The 21,610-nt window shown below is 41.2% G+C and overlaps 4 protein-coding genes across 10 annotated transcripts in view; 2 read left to right on the forward strand and 2 right to left on the reverse strand.

Moving 5' to 3' along the window:
* Positions 1-6,673, forward strand: part of Bdg (sodium-dependent transporter bedraggled) — a 38,318-nt gene extending 31,645 nt beyond the window's left edge. Inside the window, exons 5-13 of the mRNA XM_070658994.1 lie at positions 38-291; positions 432-652; positions 787-943; positions 1,035-1,315; positions 1,396-1,527; positions 3,501-3,728; positions 3,807-4,004; positions 4,454-4,504; positions 4,632-6,673. Of these exons, the coding sequence (XP_070515095.1) occupies positions 38-291; positions 432-652; positions 787-943; positions 1,035-1,315; positions 1,396-1,527; positions 3,501-3,728; positions 3,807-4,004; positions 4,454-4,504; positions 4,632-5,543 (2,434 nt within the window). The 3' untranslated portion in view covers positions 5,544-6,673. The remainder of the gene's footprint in view (positions 1-37; positions 292-431; positions 653-786; positions 944-1,034; positions 1,316-1,395; positions 1,528-3,500; positions 3,729-3,806; positions 4,005-4,453; positions 4,505-4,631) is intronic.
* A 1,759-nt stretch (positions 6,674-8,432) lies between these two features.
* Positions 8,433-11,989, reverse strand: Ras64b (ras-like protein 2). Of its 3 annotated transcripts, none has more exons than XM_070659468.1 (4): positions 11,672-11,989; positions 10,827-10,914; positions 10,455-10,666; positions 8,433-10,345 (listed from the first exon to the last, which is right to left on the reverse strand). In XM_070659468.1, exons 1-4 carry the CDS (start codon positions 11,774-11,776, stop codon positions 10,148-10,150), a joined length of 603 nt encoding a protein of 200 aa, XP_070515569.1. In that variant the 5' UTR covers positions 11,777-11,989; the 3' UTR covers positions 8,433-10,147. The 3 variants fall into 3 exon arrangements, with proteins under 3 accessions (XP_070515569.1, XP_070515568.1, XP_070515570.1); XM_070659467.1 differs by lacking the exon at positions 11,672-11,989 and adding an exon at positions 11,148-11,394; XM_070659469.1 differs by lacking the exon at positions 11,672-11,989 and adding an exon at positions 11,148-11,394 and having other exon boundaries at positions 10,204-10,345; positions 10,438-10,666.
* Positions 11,990-12,147: 158 nt separating this feature from the next.
* Positions 12,148-13,637, forward strand: LOC139104177 (protein Asterix). 2 transcript variants are annotated; one of them, XM_070659472.1, is made up of 2 exons: positions 12,148-12,724; positions 13,007-13,637. In XM_070659472.1, the coding sequence occupies exon 2, from the start codon at positions 13,016-13,018 to the stop codon at positions 13,346-13,348; it is 333 nt and encodes a 110-aa protein (XP_070515573.1). In that variant the 5' UTR covers positions 12,148-12,724; positions 13,007-13,015; the 3' UTR covers positions 13,349-13,637. The 2 variants fall into 2 exon arrangements, with proteins under 2 accessions (XP_070515573.1, XP_070515572.1); XM_070659471.1 differs by having other exon boundaries at positions 12,260-12,728.
* Inae (inactivation no afterpotential E) overlaps positions 13,381-21,610 on the reverse strand; it is a 37,012-nt gene continuing 28,782 nt past the window's right edge. For all 4 annotated transcript variants that reach the window (XM_070659441.1, XM_070659444.1, XM_070659440.1 and 1 more), the window contains 5 exons: positions 21,148-21,280; positions 18,606-18,790; positions 15,437-15,787; positions 15,079-15,244; positions 13,381-14,997 (listed from right to left, as the gene is read on the reverse strand). In XM_070659441.1, coding sequence (XP_070515542.1) covers positions 14,722-14,997; positions 15,079-15,244; positions 15,437-15,787; positions 18,606-18,790; positions 21,148-21,280 — 1,111 coding nt within the window. In that variant the 3' untranslated portion in view covers positions 13,381-14,721. The remainder of the gene's footprint in view (positions 14,998-15,078; positions 15,245-15,436; positions 15,788-18,605; positions 18,791-21,147; positions 21,281-21,610) is intronic.

Genomic DNA, 21,610 nt, shown 5'->3' on the forward strand with positions numbered 1-21,610 from the left:
GTGATCAAGTACAAAATGCGTGGTATATTGATTGCAGAGATTCGTTTATAACGAAGCAGGACAAGTATCGATGGGCGGAACCGTTTCTTCTCTATCGAGATGACAGTCGTCCTACGCACAATACTACCGCTTCGTACAAATTATACGAGACTGTTCCGGATTATTTTAGTGGTGCCGTATTGCAGAGACATCACCTGAATGAAGCTAATCCTGGCGTTGTTACATTGAAATTTCAAGTGGCTTTCAATCTAGCCGTCGTGTGGATGATTGTATTTGTTTCACTGAGTAAAGGTAAGTTTTTTTTTCTTTTTTTTTTTCTTTTTGGAGAAATAAATTTGGTTTATGGATTTCACATTTGTCAGCTTTGATGTCGCGTATTTTTATTCATGTGTATCACAATAGATATGATTTTGATTTCTATTATTCTTCAGGACTGAGATCTTACGGAAAAGTTGTGTACGTTTTCACATTGGTTCCCGTGTTTGGCACATTAATCCTTTGCACAAAGCTACTTGGACTTATTCCGGGCTCGACGAGCCAACTTTTCCCCGCCACCGTTTGGAGCGAATTCTTTATTAATGGGAAGTCATGGGTGGCTGCCTCAAACGAGGTCTTCCTCACGTGGGGTTTACTCGGCGCGGCTGCTATGCAGGTATCGTCATTTACAATCGTACGATGATTATTTAACGAGCGCACCTTACTTTTTCCTACGATTATTTATCAATTGGTTGTACACACTTAAACACAACGATCAGCAGTTTCTCATTGGAATACTGGCAATTTCAGATAGCGGCTCACAATAAACATAAGCATCTTCTACAGCGGGACACGAGCCTCGTGATAATGCTGACGTTTATGGTGCTCATTCTCGTAGCTTTCTTAGCGAATACCTGCGTGCAAATCCTCAGGCATCACGGTTACATCTATACTACTAGTTCTTTCGGTAAATATATCCGTTGCATTACTCCCGGCAATCCGAACCATTACGTTGTTCATTATTTACCCAAAGTTATCATTCTCGGACAATTTCACAGAAAGAATATCAGGGTATACGTTTATGAGGCTCGCCAGTCAACCAGCACCGTCAGGATATAGCAGCACACCGGAGAGATTCATGTCTCACGCATCGTTTCTCCTCGGCCAGCGTGTAATACGACCTGGGGCAGACACAAGCATCGAGTCCGGATACCAGGTGTTACGGTTAGCCACTGAATTGGTACCTTCAACGCTGGCATTGTTAGGCACCGAACAGGTGTCACCGTTCTGGGCGGTTCTGTTTTATTTCATTCTCATCTTATTTGGCATCGCACAACAGGTACACTTTACTCTACACTCGATAAAAGAAACGCGGCGTTTTAATAAAGAAGGTATTTAAAAGTTTTGTCAATATTCCAGTTGGCGATCTGGCATTGCGTAATAACCGGAATAATGGCGATCAATACGAAAATGATGAAGCTCTGGGAGACCACAATTACGTTTTTTAGCTGTGCTTGTGCCTACATACTTGGATTACCTATGGCTACCGAGGTATAGTGAAATTCCTTTCTAATAATAAATTTATAATTTAGATTTACTTATTTAGTTGTTACTTAACGGAAAGTGCGATTATATTTAATGACTCGTTAATATTTACGTTATTAATTATATATGCGTCATACGGATATACCGCATTTTAATTTACGTGGCATATTAACACGATATGCGTGTGACACAGCTATGTAACCAACTTGAATATATCTGTAATATTATCTCTCTGTCTTTGAACACGGCCCCCCGACTCTTATCAGATAGTGCCGCACAATCTTTCGTTCCAGAGAATTGTTATCAGCACTTTATTTTAGTTCACACCGGCATTAGTATCTCAAACGCGTTCGCGTTAAAACGGAAGATGAGTAATAACGTTCACTCGGTAGTGCGCCGCAGCGTGCCCTGCTATTTTTGCAATGAATTTTTGGAAGAGAAATATTTAACGGAGCATATAACACATTGCGCAGCAGTTTTGGAGGAATGTCCTAACAAATGTGGAGTTTACATTCCGCGCAGAAATCTAGAAATACATGAGAAAATGTGCAACAAGAGAACGTCGTTAAAAGTCAGCCAAATTAAAGACATTCAAGATTCGGTGTGGAAAGAAAAGGTTTTCTCGATATTAACATTATTGCGTTTAGCTATCGATCAGGGAGAAAAGGAACGGATCCGTTTGCAGGACGATTTGTCCAGAAATTTGAGCTTACTGCATTCTCAGCAGGAATCCCTCGCCACGTTGCGATTGAATATCGAAGAAATAGTCGGAGAATCTCGGAATAATCACGCGGCGCTGTGTCGTAGGTTGAACAGTCTGGAGATGATTACCGACGATATGCAGCATTGCACTACTTTGAATTTACGACAGATCTCCGAGCAACTGAAATTATTGGAAGGAGAATTGTCCGATGACCAGAGCAAGAACGTGTGCGCGCCAAACGATTTCTTTCAAGAATTAAAAGTTTTAAAAACATTCGTCGCTAAGGAAAGTATACGCGCGAGCGATGTATGGCAAGAACACTCGCAGCATGTCAACGATTTGAAACTGGAATTGGAAATGAGATGTAAAGACACGAATGAATTAATATTTAAACACGATACTTTGGCAGAGAAGATAAACAGCTTGACGGGCGAAATTCAAAGTTGTGCCGACAGCGCGGCGAAACGAAAATCGGAAATAAAAGGTCTCAAATTTCAAATGAAGGAGAATCTAAAATATCTCGAAGAGTTAATTACAGAAAGCTGCAGACCAGAACCGTCGTTGAGTTCATGTTCTTGCGAAAATATGGAAATTGCCTCGACAAATGGTCGTATAATATGGCGAATTGATCGTTACAAAGAAAAAATGAACGAGGCAAAGGAGAGCGATAGCATTTTCTACAGTCCGATATTTTATAACAAGGAGTACGGTTACACCTTAAGAATGGAATTGTTTTTAAACGGTAAAGGGCAGTGGAAAGATCGTCACGTTATTGGATGTTTGCGGGTTGAGAGTGGAAAATGGGATCCCTTGCTGGATTGGCCGTGTGTTCTCAGAGCCGTCGTGCTTTTACGAGACCAGGATAATCCGGCAAATGACGTCAGGAAAATCGTGAAGACTATCGCTCGAGATAGAGATAATTCGAACCCTGATAAAGAATCTGGGCTGTACATGTTTATTCCCTATACTACGTTGAGCAGATACCCTGGTTATACGAAGAATAACGTTATGTTTTTAGATATACAAGTGAAAGATATAAAAACAAGTGCTTCGACAATGTCATTAGCACTTTAATCAACTGTTAATTTTAATGAACTGTTACTTCAATATTTCTAAATAACAATGACAAAACGGACGATAATAAAATAGTAATTACTTTAATATAAATATTATATTTATCAATATTATTTATACTACAAAATAATCTTGACGATAAATTTAATTAAAATGATACTTCAGGTTTAATCTTCATTATATTTATTTTGTATGTTTGCAGTTGGGAATTTATGTCGTATATTATCTCGATTATACCGTTGGCGGGGCATGGTGGATAATTGTTTTGTATCTAATGCAAATCGCCGCCGTGTTTGCGGTCCGTGGACGCCCGCACACCGGCGAGGCAGTCGTTGTCGAATTATTCCCACCAACCGGGCGGTGCATCAGGTACTGGGCTGGTCCTCTTCTCTCCTTTACGTGGAACGTTATTCTTCCTGTCACCTTGATGGTAAGATAATTTTTATTTCACCCAATAAAGCTGTTAAGTCGCAATCACGGTATGACGCATCATTATTGTACCCTTTAGGTTTTAAGTATCACAATATTCAAGAGCAGCGACTTCCGAGAACTGTATTCTTATCGTCGTACAAGTAAGGATTATTGGGCCGTGTGGGCAAGGCAACTCGGGGCGGCAATTCAGCTGACACCGATTCTCATTATACCGGCAGTGGCTGTCATACAAACTTGTCGATATTTGAATAGCGGGCCACCAGATATATTTGACGTAAGTATTCTTGCTAAGTTTTAAATATTTTATTATTGCTGCAAAATTTGCGCGCATTAATAAAAATATATTATAAAATAAACTGTTGTTTAAAAATCATTGTGAACGACATGGCGGAAATAAGGCTTATAATTAGATTTCTACATATAATTGCTTGTGTGTGTTTTTTTTTTTTTTTTTTATAAATATGTATTCATATCAGCGCATTTTTTAATTTACATTGGATGTTACATAACGATTGCGTTATCTCGAGCATAAAGAGCGAGTTAAACTGCATAGAAGTTCTGTCATTTTTTTAAATAACTAATGAGATATTAATAAAAACCTGTGAAAAATTATTTATTCAGCTTAATCCATTTTTATTTATACATGAGGGGCTAGTGTGTTAACACAGGCTACTAATTATTAACGAATTTTTTTCGCTATCTTTCTGTTCTTGCTAACGATAGAATGGACAGCAGGTGGAAGTAACAATAAATCATTGTGAACAATGTAACGGCGTAAGTTTACATTAACAATATCTTTGCAATATGTATTAACGCGCTGTTTAATAATTATATATAGGTATAGTAAGTAAAAAATATGTAATAAGTATGCATATTGAGGGTATGTATTGTATTTTTGCAGAGAATTCAATTGCTGTATCGGCCACCACTTGAACCGGAAGATCCCCGCGACGCCCAGACTCAAATAGGAAACGAAACCGGTACCAGTTTGCATGGGAACGGAATTTTACCCACTGCTACCACAGAAATACCATTCGAGGATCCGCCACCGAAGTATACACCCCCACCGAGCTACACCACGGCGACTGGAGCACGGATCGCGAAGATGCTGCGACAGAGCTTCCGGCGGAGCGTGCGAAGGATTGCGAACGTGCTGGGAGAGAGTAGCGCGCCGCGACAAAGACCGGCGTTGCAGCCGCCACCGCCAGATTATGCGACCGTTCTGGTGGAGATGAACCAGAGCGGCACGCCAATATCGCATGACCACGTGGCGATTCATATCATGTCGGAGCCGCGGCCCGACGTGACAAATACCAGTGGTAGCCGGCACGGTATGGATACCTCGGTGATTGAACGTTGTCATCGACCGAACACGATCGATCGCTCCAGCAGAATTGGCATCGCGGAGAGATCGCGCGTGATCGAACGCACTCACTCGACGATCGACCGTGGTCGCCGATCGTGTGCAAACATCACCGCGCAGCACGCTCTGTCCGGTTCGAATCTGACAGCTGCCGACGTAGCGAATCTATTGCGCAGTAGTATACGCAGAGGCACTGTAAGAACGCACCAGTCCCTTCGCAGAAGCTTCTGCCACGAGGAACCGACGACGGCGGCATCCGTCGAGAATCTAGTCGAGGCCGCCGCGCCTATCGGCGAGGACTCCCTGATCCTATCGAAGGACGCGTCTCTAGTCTCCGGCGAACAGGTCGATGACCGCGGTCGCCGCGACGGCAGTGGCCACAACAACGGTAACGACAGCGATGAGAAAAAGACTGCAAGCGAAATGGAGAATTCCGTTTCTGTGATATAGACTGATGTCGATCGGTCGTTGCATGCACGGCGCACGAACCCGGTATTTCGGATCCAGTGACTCCTGGCTAGCAATTTACCTCTCTTCAGACTGCAATTTTTATTTGTAATATGGACGGAGAAATAGTTTCGTTAACCGAAACCAACATCAGCATCATGTCGACTCGGTTCTCTTGCTTGGATCCCTTCGAAATTAGAACTTGAACGTTTTGCTCTCGTGCCTGAGCAATTGCGAATTGCACGCGCTTGTTACTACTCTGAAGTATTTTTGTGTTCTTATCGTATTTATTTCTTAATATGCGATACATATATATATATATATTATATATTTCTTTGTTATTAAACGTTTAGAGAAAGTAATTTTGCATAATATAGTCCGATGCACTTTAAATCTTTCGGACTTTGTCTTGTAATTTTCTTAACGTCAAAGCAAGGTATACGATTTTAATTCTATAATATACGCAGTTTTTTCTTAATGGAATAAATGCAGAATTTAATTACAGCTCGAAAGTAATTAAGTCATGTAAATATTTTGCCTTCTTTAATAAATAAGAAGAACTGTTGTTACTAATAAAAGTAGTACATACAGTAACCCGTGTCAGAGAATGTATTGGTCTTCTAATTCTTGCACTTTTTCCAGAGATTACGTGGAAAAGGAGCGATTGAATGAAATAGACTATTAAAAAATACAACCTCTCAGCTCTTCCGAAATTGAAGCCTAATTTCTTCAAGCTCGAGAACATTTAATAGCGATTAATTAATTCGCAATGATGAGAACTGTGCGGACGATATTTGCACGTACTCTTGTGTCATGATTAGTTCTGTAAATACATATAGTAAGTAGACAAACTGTAATATTTTGTAAAATTATTATTTTTAATCGATTTACTACTCATATCATTGTCACAACGTGAAAATATATATATATAAATATCCATTCGATGTAATTAGCAAAAATTGCCAATAAAATGTGATGGCAAAAGTCTAGGAAACTTTCTGCCAGCGAAATAGCTTTATGGAGATACAGTTGATAATATCTCGCTCGCAATTTCTGATCGACCTGTTTTCCAATCCGCTAACATATATATCGGCAGGCAGTTTGCTAGAATTACACGCCATATATCCATGTGATCCATCATTTTATATCAGTTAGAGTATGTAGATATTTTCATAAATTTTACTACTATACTTGACACTCACATCATCATAAACCACAATAAAGGTTTTACCTTCTTTTAAAGATTTAATTCTCAACGTTAAGCCAAAGGAAAAAAATTCAATACTTGAGTAAAAAAAAAAAAAAAAATTAAATACGTATCGATATATTAACACAATTATACATGTATTAATTTTAGCTGTAATATGACGAATTGTGTATAGATTTTTGCTTTGTTATAACCAAAAATCCAAAACTGATATCGCTTCAAGCAAGAATAAAAAAATTTTTAATCCACAAAAGGAGGGAATATATTTATTATAAAAAAATATTTATTAAAAAAAAAAAGAGAGACCCTCTCAAATCAATTTTACGTGACTCACTGCGAACGAGAGGACACGCGGCCACGCGGAGAGCATCGGTTTCGAGACGAAGACGTCGAGGTATCTGCGTGTTGTTCTCTCACGGATTATCATCGTGTACCTGTGTCTAGTGACATGCTGTGATTGGTCGACGCGTAGTTTCCCTAGCGCGCCGACCAATCACAGCACTCCATGGATCGCTTAATCGCGAGCTCGCAACGAACTACGTGACTCGTGTTCCTACTGCGTACGAGAGGACACGCGGTCACACGGAGAGTTCGAAACGAAGATGTCGAGGCATCTGTGCGTAATCTTAGCCTTCGCTTTACGTCGTAGCCCGTTTGTTGTGTCGAATTCGAGGATTTCACGGACGGGAGTGTTGTGGACTATCTCGCGAGTGTCTAGTGCGCGGAAGGATGACTCGACACGTGCTCTCTGAGAGGAGGAGGAGGCCCAGGAAGGGTATCCTGCCCCAGCGGAGCAACCTTTAGGTGAGAATTAATTCTTTTTTAAAATTTGTCATTTTGTTAACTTAATTTTTATTTATTTTTATTAAAGAATCAAATACATATGCGTAATTTTTTTTGTTTGTTTAAACATTAACTACTTTCAGCACGTCTACATTAATATTGTTTAATTTTATGTTACAGTCACCGGCAGAATTTTACAAGTCCGCTGAAGCTCATGCAGATTGGTAAGTCATGATTTTTGTTTTCATAGTTTGTAATTTGGTCTCTTGAATTGAGATCTTTTTGAAAAATAACGCACGCAAAGCGTGCACATGATTTGTTTCAGTTTAAATAAATGTTTAAATGTATAATAATTCGAGAAAGTCAGCAGAATAAAGAATAAAAGTTAACAATTAATTTTATAGTCGTATATTTGGTTTACAGAAGTTAACAGACATAGATTAAATCTAAAAGTGAGTTCACTATAGACATTATTTTTACAAACATATAAATATACTTAGTTACAAAAATAAATGGAATTTTTTTATTTCGATTTGCGAAGTTTCGTAATTGTGCTAAGTAACGTTTCGTAAAATACAATATAAATTACAATTGTTAAGTATGATACCATATCGTCGCAAAATTTTGTAATTCCTGTCGTTTGTAGGCTTACACATATTTTATATCGTGTATTATCTACGTTATTAAAGCTAGTATTATTAGTATCATTATTAGTACATATCGGTATCACCAGCAACGAATTTTTAACGTAACGTTAGAAAAGTCAAACGGTTCAAAAGTGTAATTCGTTGCGGATGAAACCGAGCCTAGTTGAACACATTTTCATATCTCTCCACAAATACATCATTTTTAACCACGGACACATTATTACATCACATTATTACAAGTACAACTCAAAGAGATAAATAGAACAAATTTATTCAGCAAAAATATTAATATTTTACATTTACGTAAGCACTTATAATTTTCACATTAAGTTTTTCCCATTATTATAAAAGATTAAAACATGATTAACAACGTCCAGAATATTATAGTTTTTTGATAAAATTAACATAATATTAAATTAACGTTTACATGCATTTAAAGGATCAATTGGAAGACATTTAATAATCAATATTGAAAAGGAATAATTAAAAATAAAAGTAATAATTTTGTTTCAACGTCAAAATTAAAGTTTAAACGTAGTATACTAATCGGAACTTGTGGAGTACACAGCATTAAGATATTATTAATTACAAAGTCATTTGCTTTAAAAATGTTATTGGCCCCATTCTGATTTTATTATTTATAATTTCTATAAAACTTTAATCGCGCTAACTGCAAAAAAATAAAGAGGAGAAATAGAATTTTAAATAATTTGAATAACTTTTATAGATATAATTAATCGAATGTAAGTGGCATTCGCTTCGTTTGTGTTTGACAATTTGTTCGCTTGATTCAATATTACTCCGTTATTTTGATTTTCGCAATTAGATATTATGACTCAGCCCCACGAAAGACGAATTAGAACGCTGCTAATAATAGCAGGAGTATTTTCGACAAGTGCCCGAGTACAGAGTGTGTTTCAAGTCGTCATAACAAAATATTATATCAACTTCTTTGATCAAACGCGTTTCTTAGATATATACCGCCGATATATATTCATTAAATCGTATCGTGTAAATAAACGTAAAGTTTCAACTAATATTACTAACTAAAGTACTTCCTTAAAATGAGAGATAACCAGCAAAAGCATGTTCTAGATAATTATCTTGGTCTTAGTACGAAACATTCCCTTTACACTTTAAAACGTTGCTCATACAAGTATATCGTCATATCATACAAATTCGTATTACAATACAATCCTCGTTTCCATTTGCCTCAATTTGGGTTTCGCTGCAATTTGAGATCATTAATGTATCAGACGATCAATGGCGAGCGGAAGCAAGTCTATGAACACTGAGAACTGTGGAACGTTAATTAACTATTAAATCCAATTATGCCACAGTAAGTTAAAATCAACATCGTCTCAAACACCTAAATATATAATCTTGAACAACACATCCTGTATAACAATTATTTTAAACTTTCATTCAACAATATTTTTAGCCTTTCGGTAAAATGTATTACAAAAATAATTTATTTTAATATTTGTGCAAGGTGAAAATTGACCTGTTACTTGTAGAAAGTTATTTTTCATTAAATTCTATATTATAAATTAAATTAGATGGCATCAAAAAGTTATTTAATGTTACGTTGCAATTATTCGTATTATCGTTATCACTGCGAGATGTCGATGATAATCATTTGGTAAAACGTTGCTTCCTGATGCATTAATTAGAGACGCAGATACGGTAAATGTTATCAGTAAGCTTGTCGTAAAGTTCGCAGTTTAATTTTTATATAATTTATATCAAAATCCGCGTGTTGCTGCCAATTTCAAGCACAAAAAAAAGAATTATTCGTGCGGAGGTACAAATCACTGTGTTCGACAATGCGCGTCGTAACAATTTTAAGTCTTTGTACTATTTTAGATTTACCATTATCTTTCTCTTACTCCCCCTGAATTAGAACTCACCGCCAAAAGCACGGTGCGGTCAGTGCGATAAATCGTCTGGCAGGATAAATAATTTCGTTATTACAGCACGAAACATTTTTTCTTTCTATTCTTGTCATAATTTGGCTTCAAAGGTGGCCGTTCTGACAGCTGAAACTTTCTGACGATTCGCACTAACTCGTGAAAGGCCTGGTCGACGTTCATTCGTAACTTAGCGCTGCACTCAATGTATGGAATCTTCAGTTGACGAGCCATCATTTGTGCCTCCTCAATTGACACCTAAAGTTATTAGCATTAATGAATTGTATAGGAAAAAAAAAGGAAAAAACATGCGAAATTGCGATTATTGAAATAAAAATTAATCTGCTTACTTAATGACGACACTTACACTCCTTTGGCGATCTAAGTCTGCTTTATTTCCAACCATTAGCATAGGAAACTCGTCTCGATCTTTTACCCGAAGTATCTGTCGGTGAAACTTTAATATCTCGTCGAAAGAAGAGTGATCGGTGACGGCGAACACGAGAAGAAATCCTTCGCCGCTTCTCATGTATTGTTCGCGCATTGCACTGAATTCCTCCTGACCAGCAGTGTCCAATACTAAAACATAGACACAGCTTTCTTATTAATTCTTACATTCATACAAAATTAGATTTAAATTAAACGTAAAAACGCAAACAATAAACGCTCCCCCCCCCAAAAAAAAAAATATAATAAAAATCAATTTTTAAATAAGTATAAAATAATTTAATTCTTTTACTGTCAAGCTTGGCTGGCACATCGTCGATGACGCACTGCTTTATGTAGGAATCCTCAATTGTTGGATCATAATCGGTCACGAAATAACTCTGAAAAAAATATACAATGTTTATACTTATTTCAAAACTTGTTCAGAATATTTTATAATTATTTTTCATGTATTTCGGATACAATGACATGTTTCGTATACCTATTCGCAATTTGTTTGAAACGCATTTTAATTAAAAAAAAAAAAAAAAAAGAGAATAGTGATTGTGGAGTAAAGGAAATTTTAATAGGGCCTCCCACGTTTGCCGATCGTCGGCAAATCGAGTTCTCGCACCTTGGCTTTCGACTTGCAGATATTACTGCCGTGTCGCGTTTCCCCTCTTCGCCGCCCCCTCGCAAGGGCACATGCTCGAGGTTTCGTCGGTCCCGTCGCGCCACGGCGCTGCCGCGTATATGACCATATATGACGATTGCGTACGCGCTGTGACATAATGCCTAACCCGTCAGATTGTTGTTTTCCTCCGCGACGCAGCGATATCTCGCTGATTTCGCGATTGCGCCCCTTCACCTCATTTCACTTTTGCCCATCGTCAAATCGCCAAATCACCTGCGACAAGAATCGGACGACGATAACGCGCGATAACCAAAACTTAATTCGGAAATTTTAATTCGCATTTTAACGAGAGAGAAAAAAAACGGAGCGCGTATTTATCTCGTTTCTCCAGAAAATCGTGTGCTACGACAAAAGAAAAAAAGACAAAAAATTCGAGGAACCGAAATCGAGCGTCGATCGCGATTGACGCAAGGCTGTAAGCTCGCGGAATTGCGTCTTGACGATCATGGACGTGAGAAACTTACTTGGATAAATTGTATCGTGATCGCAGACTTCCCGACACCGCCACCACCCACAACGACGAGCTTGTAGGTCTGCACATAGCTCTGCTTGTCAGCGGCTCTCGACATTGTTCCACCGTGTTTTCGCTGCCCTCGCTTGTTCTCGCTGGCGCCGTACGCGCGCGATTAAACGCTCATCCCGCACACGGCGCGGAAACAGCCACCACACACGGACGGTTTTCCTCCCGCGTGTAACGTCAGAACGAAGCCAGGGTTCGTGCGCGCCGCAGCCTACGGGTAGCCTCGCGGTCGCGAGACTCTCGCCAACTTTTTATGGTCCTATCTCCTCTCCCTTCTCTCCTTTCCGGCGACGTCCCGCGTGCGAGGTATACTACTGAAAAATAAAACGTCTGACTTGGCATCGGTTCACTCCCATCATTACCTCGATTCGCCGGTGACGTCGATGACGACGCGGTGTCAATCGACTCCCATCGCTACCTCGATAACCTCCACCTCGATTCGCCGTCGGCGTTGGTGGCGCCGGAGCGGCGGATTTTCTTCCCCGGGATAGGCCTGCGAAGAACGAATCGGGTAAATAAAAAATTTCGTTAGTTCCGCTACTCTGGCGCCACCGTCACTTTCGGCGATCACTGATCGCCGATCAGTAGTACAAGTCAACGTGGACACGGTCGGACGGTCGGAGGTTTCAGTAGTGTTTTTTAACTATAAATCAGGCGTACCTTAAAATTAGAAAAAATTATAAAAGATAGCTTTTGAAAAAATGTTTAATATCTCAAATGCAAAGCGTGAAATAGATATTTTTATTATATATCTTAGGTTTGCGTTTTAAATGTGTTTATTTATTTATTTAATTTCTTACATAAGTTCTTGCACGGCGGCGCTACAAGTCTCGCGAGTTTTACGTTATGGTTAGGTCAGGTGCTCGTCGCTCGTTCTTTTTCCCGTCGTTTATGCGAGTTACAACGTGATTGACACGAAAAACTTGAACTGCATACGTCTGCAAATTCCAATAAGCGATCTGGGACCTATATTATATTTGTATTCATCCTTAAATTCGTACGTAAGTGCTTTGTTATTAGTCTAAAAATTAGTACTTTTAATTACATCTGCGCTTAATTAATGCTGTGCATGACAAACAATTTATGAAATAATTTTTCTTGACGAGACAAAATCTATTTTATTTAAATATCGATAAGCACTTTGATAAATATTAAAAATAAATCAAGAAAAGAATACAAGAATTTGCTACGAAAAGTAATCATTTACTGTATTCGACTTATTTCTTTCGAATACAAGAAAAGCAAGGCTATTGTTTAGCGTTTAATATTTTCATTGAAGGTATTCGAGATGAACAGCTCGACAGATCCAAGACGGCCCGACAAGGAAGTCCGTTACAAGCCAGCCAGCTCGAATAACCAGTCACACATACAGGATGACATGATTCCGGAATACATGAACGTTATAGGAATGATATTCAGTATGTGCGGCTTGATGATGAGACTGAAATGGTGCTCCTGGGTAGCCCTCTACTGTTCCTGCATCTGCTTTGCTAATACAAGAGCGACCGAGGATGCCAAGCAGATTCTTAGCTGCTTCATGCTGTCAATATCGGCAGTGGTGATGTCTTACTTGCAAAATCCACAGCCCATGGTACCACCATGGGCTAGCGTCATGCAATAGGTTTCTTGTTTTATACAAATATATACACTCCGAATTTATATAATAATTTATTATCACTCGGCATGCGACATCGAGCTTACATTGATAACTTTTGGAATCGCTCTATGGTCACTCGATACGTGCAGAGATCATCAATTGCATATACATTATATACAGACGTGGCAATTAATTTTTGTCCCATCGTTTATTTCTTATAAATAACTTCTACGTTAAAATTAATTTTATATTCTGTGCACTTTCTCTACGAGTACTATAAATATTACAATAAATGTTACATTTTCTAAGCATATATTATTATATTGACTAGAATTTAAATGCCATTTGGTACTACTTTTTTTTAAATGTTTTTCTTTTTTTTACATAAATACAGCGACATCAAAACTCCAATTCTTAAGGATATTTCTCAAGAAAGGGAACATATTTGACAGTCGCACTTTTTCTGGACTGTATGTAATCGCGATAACGTTTCGCGAAAATGTTTTTTTTTCTTTCGTTCGCTTTAAGTATTATCAAATTCGAGCGATTTGATTAAAGTGTTAATAAAAAAAGTATCGATAGTTATTACTGTGCCACATCGATTCGTATATTAAAGTATTAAAATCATATCAAAAAATCGAAACGGAACATACGACATATTTTATTTGTATTCGACAAATCCACGTTTAGAAAAATGTAAAAATGAATAGAGTATTGCATTCTGAAGAAACTATATTGATGCAAAATAGGCCGTTACTGTGATGCGACGTGATATATATTATAACTTTCAGAAGTTTATTGTTGTAAAAATGCATTTCTCTCTGACACTAAACGAATGAGAATAACTTTTTTGATATGGAATTGTAAATATCTCTCTTAAACGATATATAATTTTATATTGCTTAATTACATCTATCTTTATCAATCAATTGTTAAAATAATTGCTCGATTATTGTTCAACATCGTTCTTAGGAACATACAACAAGTTTCTTCTCGCTGATATTTTATTTCCAAGTAATTCCGTTTCAATAAGTTAATTTATTTATTACAGTGAGATCATCCGGCTGTAATACCTTCAAGAAATGCATTACTGATCGAAACGTTCAGATTTATCACTCGAGAAGGTTTAATAGATTAAGAGAAAGAGGAAATTAGTATATAAGAATTTGGCACGTGTATCCAAACGTCTACTTCTGCCTAATGTTCTGATAATTACCCGCTTCATGGTCCTCAATTTGTTTTATTTTGCTAAATCCTCTGGCAATAAATACTTCTAGGCGAAGTTGAGGAGAATCAAATCGTACGAGAGCGATATATATCATTATTTCGTTATCTCTGCTACGACTGTTTATCGAAGAGCGATTGCTTCGCGGCCTACGTCCACCTAGAATTTATGACTAGACGCTGCTTTCTCCCCGTCCCACCAATGTGATGGGGTAAACGTATTTCTTTCGCTTCGCGTTGAAAAACGGTGAATTGTGCTGGCCAGAAGTCGGCGTGGGCGACAAGCCTCGAAGAAGCGGTAGCGATGCGTCACCCACGCCTGTAGCATCGATGCCTTTCTTCCATTCGGCACCTAAATCCGTAGCCGGTGCCATGAGCCCTTTGCACTCTGGCGAACTGCGTACGCTAAGAAAGACGTCGTTGCTGCTGTCACGCTGGCCGCAGGAACCCTGAAGACCACCAGGAATTACGTATGATATAATTGCAGACGGCGGAAAATACTTTTTATCAAAGGACAAATTGAAAACTACTTTCGCTTCGTAGAAATCCAGGCTGGAGCCGTTTTCCTCCTCGTTGAACTCCACCTGGACGCGATGCGAGGTGTGGGAGACCCTCGAGGAGTGCGAGGACGTGTGGGTCGACGAGTTCTCCGACAGATCGTCCCTGCAGCACGCTGCCGTGCACGTCCGTTGTTCCCTGAAAGAAATACAAACTGTTGCGAGACGGAAGCTGGTGGTTCAGTGACTTAAATAAAAAATATTCAATAGACAGAAGGATAACAATTCTAAAATTAATAATAAAAAGTGTTAAACTTTTTCGTATTAAAATAATTAAACAAGAAATAAAAATTTAAGTCCTTTAACGAGGACCAAAAATGAATGCACTCACCTCCTTACGAGAACAGAGTCCCGTCGTCTTGGAACCGGCGGCGGAAGACCGGCGGCGGCCAGGCTCCTAGCGCTCTCGTAGCTCGCCTCGCTATTGCCGCTGCTGCTGCCGTTGTTACTGCCACCCGCGTGCTCGCCCGTCCTCAGGAAGTAGTTCTTAGCCGAGAGCATCGCGTAGTGCAGATTATTCTTCAGGTCGTCCGCCGCCGTCGACAAGTTTCCCGGGATCTTCGGGGTGCGTCGCATCGGCCTGGGCACCACCGGCGACGGTGGACTACTCGTCGAGGCCTCCGACAGAGTCTCCGGCGTGGCCAAGGGTGCCGTGCGCGTCGGGTCGTCCCAACGGCTCGGCCTTCCGCGGCAAAAAGGAATAAAGGAATTAGTTTCGTCCCGCGAATCGTCTCCGCGGACTCTCTTCAAAGTCCGAAAGACCTGGAACTTTTCAAAGTTCCTTCGGGAACACTTCCTGCGCGACCGTGATCTCTTGGGACTTATGATCAATTCGTGCGGTAACTCTGAGGTGCGTGGCACCGTGAGGATTCGGATCTAAGCGAGATAAGCGAGGGTGAACGAGAGCGTGAAATGAGACTGCTAAGTCTGAGTGAAAAGCGGGTGCGATGGGTCGACTCGGTCCCCTGAACCCCGTGACATTTCTCATGACCCCTGCGATCGAATGGTTCTTCTACTATTCGGTCAAACATTCCTTACAACTCGCTACACTTTCCATAAAAATCTACTTTGCATCATTGAGGTCTCGATTAATTAACAAAATCAACCATTCGCACTGTGCGGATACCTTGTCGCCGGGCAAAGCTCAATATCACTTCTGCCGTCGCTCTCGGCCTCCTCTTCTCGGGACTCGTTCCCGTCTCGCCCTGATACGAATTTCTCGCGGTCCAGAATAAAAAAACATAAAAAAAATAATAAAAAAAAAATTTTTTTAACAAAACTAATCCGGCTAGAAGAAGAAAAATCAAAGACCAGCGATCATCGCTTCGGCGAGGCCGCGAAGAGTAAATTGGTTCATCGTCCTTACGGTTTGCCGTCTTCCGGCCTAGGTGTATGGAGTAGCTCGCTGGCGAGGCTGACGTACTCCCACGGGATGCCCCGGGAGTCGACGCTGAGCTCGCGGCCGGCCATCGGCAGGTCCGTCGGGCTCTGCAGCGACGTGAAGCTCGTCTCCAGGCAGAGCCGGTGCGGCGGGGTGCCAGCTAGGTTGCCCAAGTGACACCTCGCCGGGCTGGACGGCGAGAGGAGGGCTCGCATCTCTTGTTCTTGCAGCTCCAGGTCTTGAACCTCGATCGCCTGGTGGTCCCGCGCCGTCTCCGACGACGCCTCCGTCGAGGACGCGTGCCCGGACGCCAACCGCTGCGGCTTCGCCGGACCCAGCGTCGTCACAACCTGACACGCGAGCCGACGACGACAGGGGTAGTATAGTCGAGTGCTTCTCATCTTACAGCGCGAAAGCTACAGATACACACCCTCCGCCGTCTTCCGCGTACCACCCTCCCCGCGAATATCTCAAGATCGACCGCGGTAAACCCTATCCCCCCCCTCTCTTCCCCCTCAAGCTTCCGGTTCAATTTTCCGCCATGAATCGCTTGATAATTAAACGCCACGTGAAGATTAAGCCGTGGCTACCTCGCGGAAAAAGAGCGAGATTTCTCGGGTTGCCACTTTAATTTTCCTGTCCCCGATACCTAAGCGAGTCCCCCGGCGCTCTTTCAAGATTTCACTTAAATAAGTAAAGTTTTCTTCGAACAGTAACGAAGAGGTAACGAGAGGAAAAGATAGCACTCGCCTTATCGGGAATTAGAGCGCAGATGTCGGGATTCCTGATACGTTTGGGAGTAATTGCGCCGCGATGTTCCCGTCGAGCCAACGGGGACGACCAATATCCGCGTTCCAACCGCAAATCAACGATGGACGGTCAATTTGTAATAGGCCCGAAAGTGACCGCGAAATATTAACGTCGATAATGAGAACGCGGATACGCTGATAAAGCCGCAAAGCGGAGATATCCGGGATGCAAATAAAAAAAAAAATAAAAAAAGAAAGTTTATTTAAAGAAATATAAATTAATACGAGCGGTTCTCCGCATCGTGATAATCTAACGCTTCGCTATCTAATCGTCGATCGTCCTTTTCCGTTTGAAATCCTATTCCTTTCTATTTTTTTTTTAAATTACTGCACAAAGTACGGTCAGCAAACGAAACGAAACTAATTTAACTCGTTACTTAATAATTATAACAGTTAGCCCACGGGTCATTTCGTGTAACATTGTTCTTGCAAACATCAATCTCGACGCTACGTCCTACTATTGTCACTCACATTTGTTCGATAATATAGTTGCCAGCATGCAAACCAGATGATACTCTCGCCAAAATCTATTCTAGGATCAATCAGGCCGATCGGTTCTAATCGAATGCCATGTGCACAATGAAGACGATATCATCAATCAGTGCATGATGCGCATGCATTTACGTGTGTGTGTGTATGCGTGTGAATATGTATATATGCGCTTGATCAACGGATTCTCGATCTCTGAGCGATCAACGTTGCGCCAGGAAGTGCTTACCCCTTCGTCGACACTCTGAGAGAAACAAAAATATATATAAATTGCTCTCGGACCCAATCACGATTATTATACATATATCCAGCGAAAAACATTTCGGTTTAATTCCGCGACGGGATACTCGCGTTATTTTACTTTAATACATCTTAATCGGAAAGTATTCGGGGTATTCGATTATTTTCTGCTAAAACATTTTATACATTTCCTCGCAAAAAAAAAAAAAAAAAAAAAAAAAAGAAACTAAAAGAAAAACACTTTAAATTAATTTATTACTTTGCTTCAGCGATATATACAAAATAAAAGCCCGTGTGAATAAATTATAATAGTTTAATGGATATTTCGTCGGAACGCAGGGAGAAGATTATCGAGGAAGTAATGAAGTGTTCTTCGCGACGTGTCGCGAATGACGAAATGGCGCGGTGGAGGCAGGAATATAGGGCGGTGAATGTGCCGGTAAAATGTCCCCCTCGGGGTTGATCCTCGATTTCGTTTAAAAAGTCCCGGGGATTGGGCCGCGGAATATCTCGGGGATCATTCACGATCATTTCGTAACATGAGGTGCCGAGACCGAGATCAAGCTCTCCCGTCCAAGTACCTGGTGTCGTGGCGCGAGGAGGGCGCGTCCGGTGTACCCCGATGGTGGAGCGTCACGATGTTCGCCTGGTGATCGAGGGGTGGCCCCCCGAACTCGGTCGTGTCTATCACCGCGATGGTCGTAGCGACGTCAGCCCCCGTCACAGCCCCCGCTTCTGCGTAGCCCCGATCTCTGCACGCCAACACCTGATCCACATCGCAGCCACCCTCAGCCAACCCGGTTTCTGCGCTGAATCTCACTCGACTTCCCGCGGATCGTACCAAGCGCGCTTGGAAACCTCTCTCGGTCGCGCAAATTAACGGGTCAAAGATAGCGAAAAGTTTTCGATTAGCCGAACGTAAGTAACATTCTTTCCCTTGTTTCCCGCGGCTGTACCTTTATCAACCACCTCGCAATCGGCGCGGCTTCTTTCCCGAGTACTTCGCTTGCCGAGCGATAAGCAATTGCAGCTCGATTAGCGTTAAGTTAAATCAGCATCGACCTCTTTCTGATCTTCTCGTAAATCCGAGACGACGGTAAAAGGACCCCGTTGTGTCCGCAACGTTCGTACGATTTATTTCGCGGGACTTCGTTAAAATTTAACTTCCCGATTTCTTCTCGGGTACTAAATTACGGTTGTCCGATCGCGGGTTTCATCCGCAAAAGCGCGAAGATCGTATCTAATCCTCCTGTCCGTATTTCAATTTTAATTCGGGTCGGAACAATCGAGCATCCCCCGAAAAGCAAACTAACGTTAATTTCAAGAATCGTGCACGTTCTTTCAACGGTTTATTACAAAGTCTGTCTTCCTCGCCAACATACACTTTACATTTTATTTGTTTGAAAAAACTAAAGCTGTTTAACCCACACTTATTTACCTAGACGTACAAAATTACGGCGTAATATTCGCAAAACAAGCCACTTAACTACAGCAACAGAAATGTACGGTAAAAATAATCATCGTATCGATAAAACAAATTGCAGAATGGCAAAAATAGCGGCTACGTGGCGCAACTTAAATGAGCAAATAATTGCTGGAAGCAAATAGTGTGACAAACAACATTTAACAAAACATTATTTTTACAAAAAACAATATTGCCCTTAATTTTCAGCTTGCACTTTTGGATTCTAGTCGTTCTGCGTGTACCAAGCGAAATAGAAAGGGTGAACGTCAATCTCACACGAGAAACAAGATAAAAAGCACGCTTCGTTCGACAAACTAATTACAATAGCGACCAACAGCTGCTAATGTGTCTAATTAAATAAATTATCAAAACATGTTAAAAATATCTCACTTTCGTATAAAAACAGAAAGAAAAAAAAAGAAAAAAAAGAAAAAAAGAAAATTATTAACGAAAATAGTCTTGCGATCAAATAATTAAAAAACTATCAATTAATTGAGCGATAATTATGCATAATGCTTGCAGCAAATATTATTCGATCTACTTTCAGCGCAGTTGATCGCACACTTATAAAAATGGTGAATACAATTTGTCCTCCGCGAAAAAGAAATTTATGATGCCTTTTTTTCACGGCGGTCAATTAAACTTCGCGACTGCTCGTGTCAGAAAAACGACGTCTACGTGGAAGCTCTTTGTAAGAGTAACGCGTGCATGCGACAGCATATTGAAATGCCGCTGGCTGGCCACTATTCAACGCGCGAACGATAGTGCGCGATGTACGAGAGCATGCACGGCGTGTATCTCTACTTAGGCGGATGTTAGGAATAATAAGTACAAGAATATCCAGCGTACGCATATTGCGCCGAGCAGCAGGATCGCTGAAACAATATATCGAAAGCGAGTAACTGCGAGGCTGGCCTGCCGGGTTCAATTAGATCTTCGCATCTCTACGTCGAGTTCTGCCCGCATAACTGCACGCATAACAGCACACCCGCGTCGTTACAAAGCACAGCGACACACTTGGCAACTGAACAACTCCGAGAAAGCGTAAGAAAACCCAAAACGTGAGACGGTATAAATAATGGGTAATATAAATTACACCAGACAGCTTATTCAAGTCTACGGCTACTTCTACGCTACCGCGCGTACAAAATCAAATAAATAATTCACGCGTAGAGTGCCTCCTCTACGCTCACAACCTACGAAACAATAAATAAGTTCTACAATTGTGGTCTAAGTGAGTGAGTTCCGCGCGAGTCTGCCGCAGATATTCTAATCGAGGACGCCCCGGAGGGTCCTTCGACGCGATCGTCCCGCGAGTTTAATCGCGAATCGACTCGCAAGGGTAATTATAATCGAGAAACCAGCGGGACTCATCTCCGCGCGCGACTCGCGGAGGACGTGTCCACGGTCGAGTCTCTGTTCTCGTGCACCTCGACGTCGACGACGATCGACGTGCAATCGGCACCCGGGCGTACGCGCGAGCGATCGACACCGTTGACGCCGGCCTGGTCCGCGGCCCTCGCTATCTCGGGGACGTCGGGCCCGTCGACGGTTTCCTCTAGAGGCTCGTAATGGCCCGGTTTCACCGACGGAGTTCGGCTCAGCGGTGTCTGCGACCGTCTGACTTGCTGCCGCACGACGCTCGCGTCCCTGCTTACCTTGTTCAGCGCGCGAAGCATGTTGTCCGGCATGTGGTCCTGGATCATCACCGGGCTGATGAGCACCTCGTCGAAGTCGCACGGGCCAGCCCACAGCGCCTGGTACACCGGCTCGCGCTTGTTCAACACTTGTCTGGAACGCAACGCAAAGAACGTTCCTTGAACCAGCCGCGGATCCCTTCTACTTCGTGCGAGACTCTACCGTTCGACGTGTCATTCGTTTCTGTTCCTTTGGGATATTCATAGTTACTCTGAATTGAGAAAATTTGGAAAAAAAAAAAACAACAAAATTCCTAACAGGGGTCTTCGACATAAATCTTGTTATAATGAAACGTGTGACGTCATGCGTGCGCTAATTCGTTCTCTCATGAGAGATCGCTTACGATGTGGTAGCATGCAGATCGGAAACGAGAATTAACAGACTGTGTTGAACGGATTTGATGAATTATGACGGATATACTAA

The sequence above is a fragment of the Cardiocondyla obscurior genome, linkage group LG07, assembly GCF_019399895.1.
Source record: "Cardiocondyla obscurior isolate alpha-2009 linkage group LG07, Cobs3.1, whole genome shotgun sequence".
NCBI lineage: Eukaryota > Metazoa > Arthropoda > Insecta > Hymenoptera > Formicidae > Cardiocondyla > Cardiocondyla obscurior.

What these genes read in the sequence shown, in the direction of transcription:
- Ras64b (XM_070659467.1), bottom strand. Translation starts at nt 11,303, where the DNA reads ATGTCACAGCGCGTACGCAATCGTCATATATGGTCATATACGCGGCAG. An exon ending in TCTGCAAGTCGAAAGCCAAG is followed by an intron (nt 10,915 to 11,147) that starts GTGCGAGAACTC and finishes TATTTTTTTCAG; the next exon opens with AGTTATTTCGTGACCGATTA. An exon ending in TGTGCCAGCCAAGCTTGACA is followed by an intron (nt 10,667 to 10,826) that starts GTAAAAGAATTA and finishes TCTATGTTTTAG; the next exon opens with TATTGGACACTGCTGGTCAG.
- LOC139104177 (XM_070659472.1), top strand. Translation starts at nt 13,016, where the DNA reads ATGAACAGCTCGACAGATCCAAGACGGCCCGACAAGGAAGTCCGTTAC.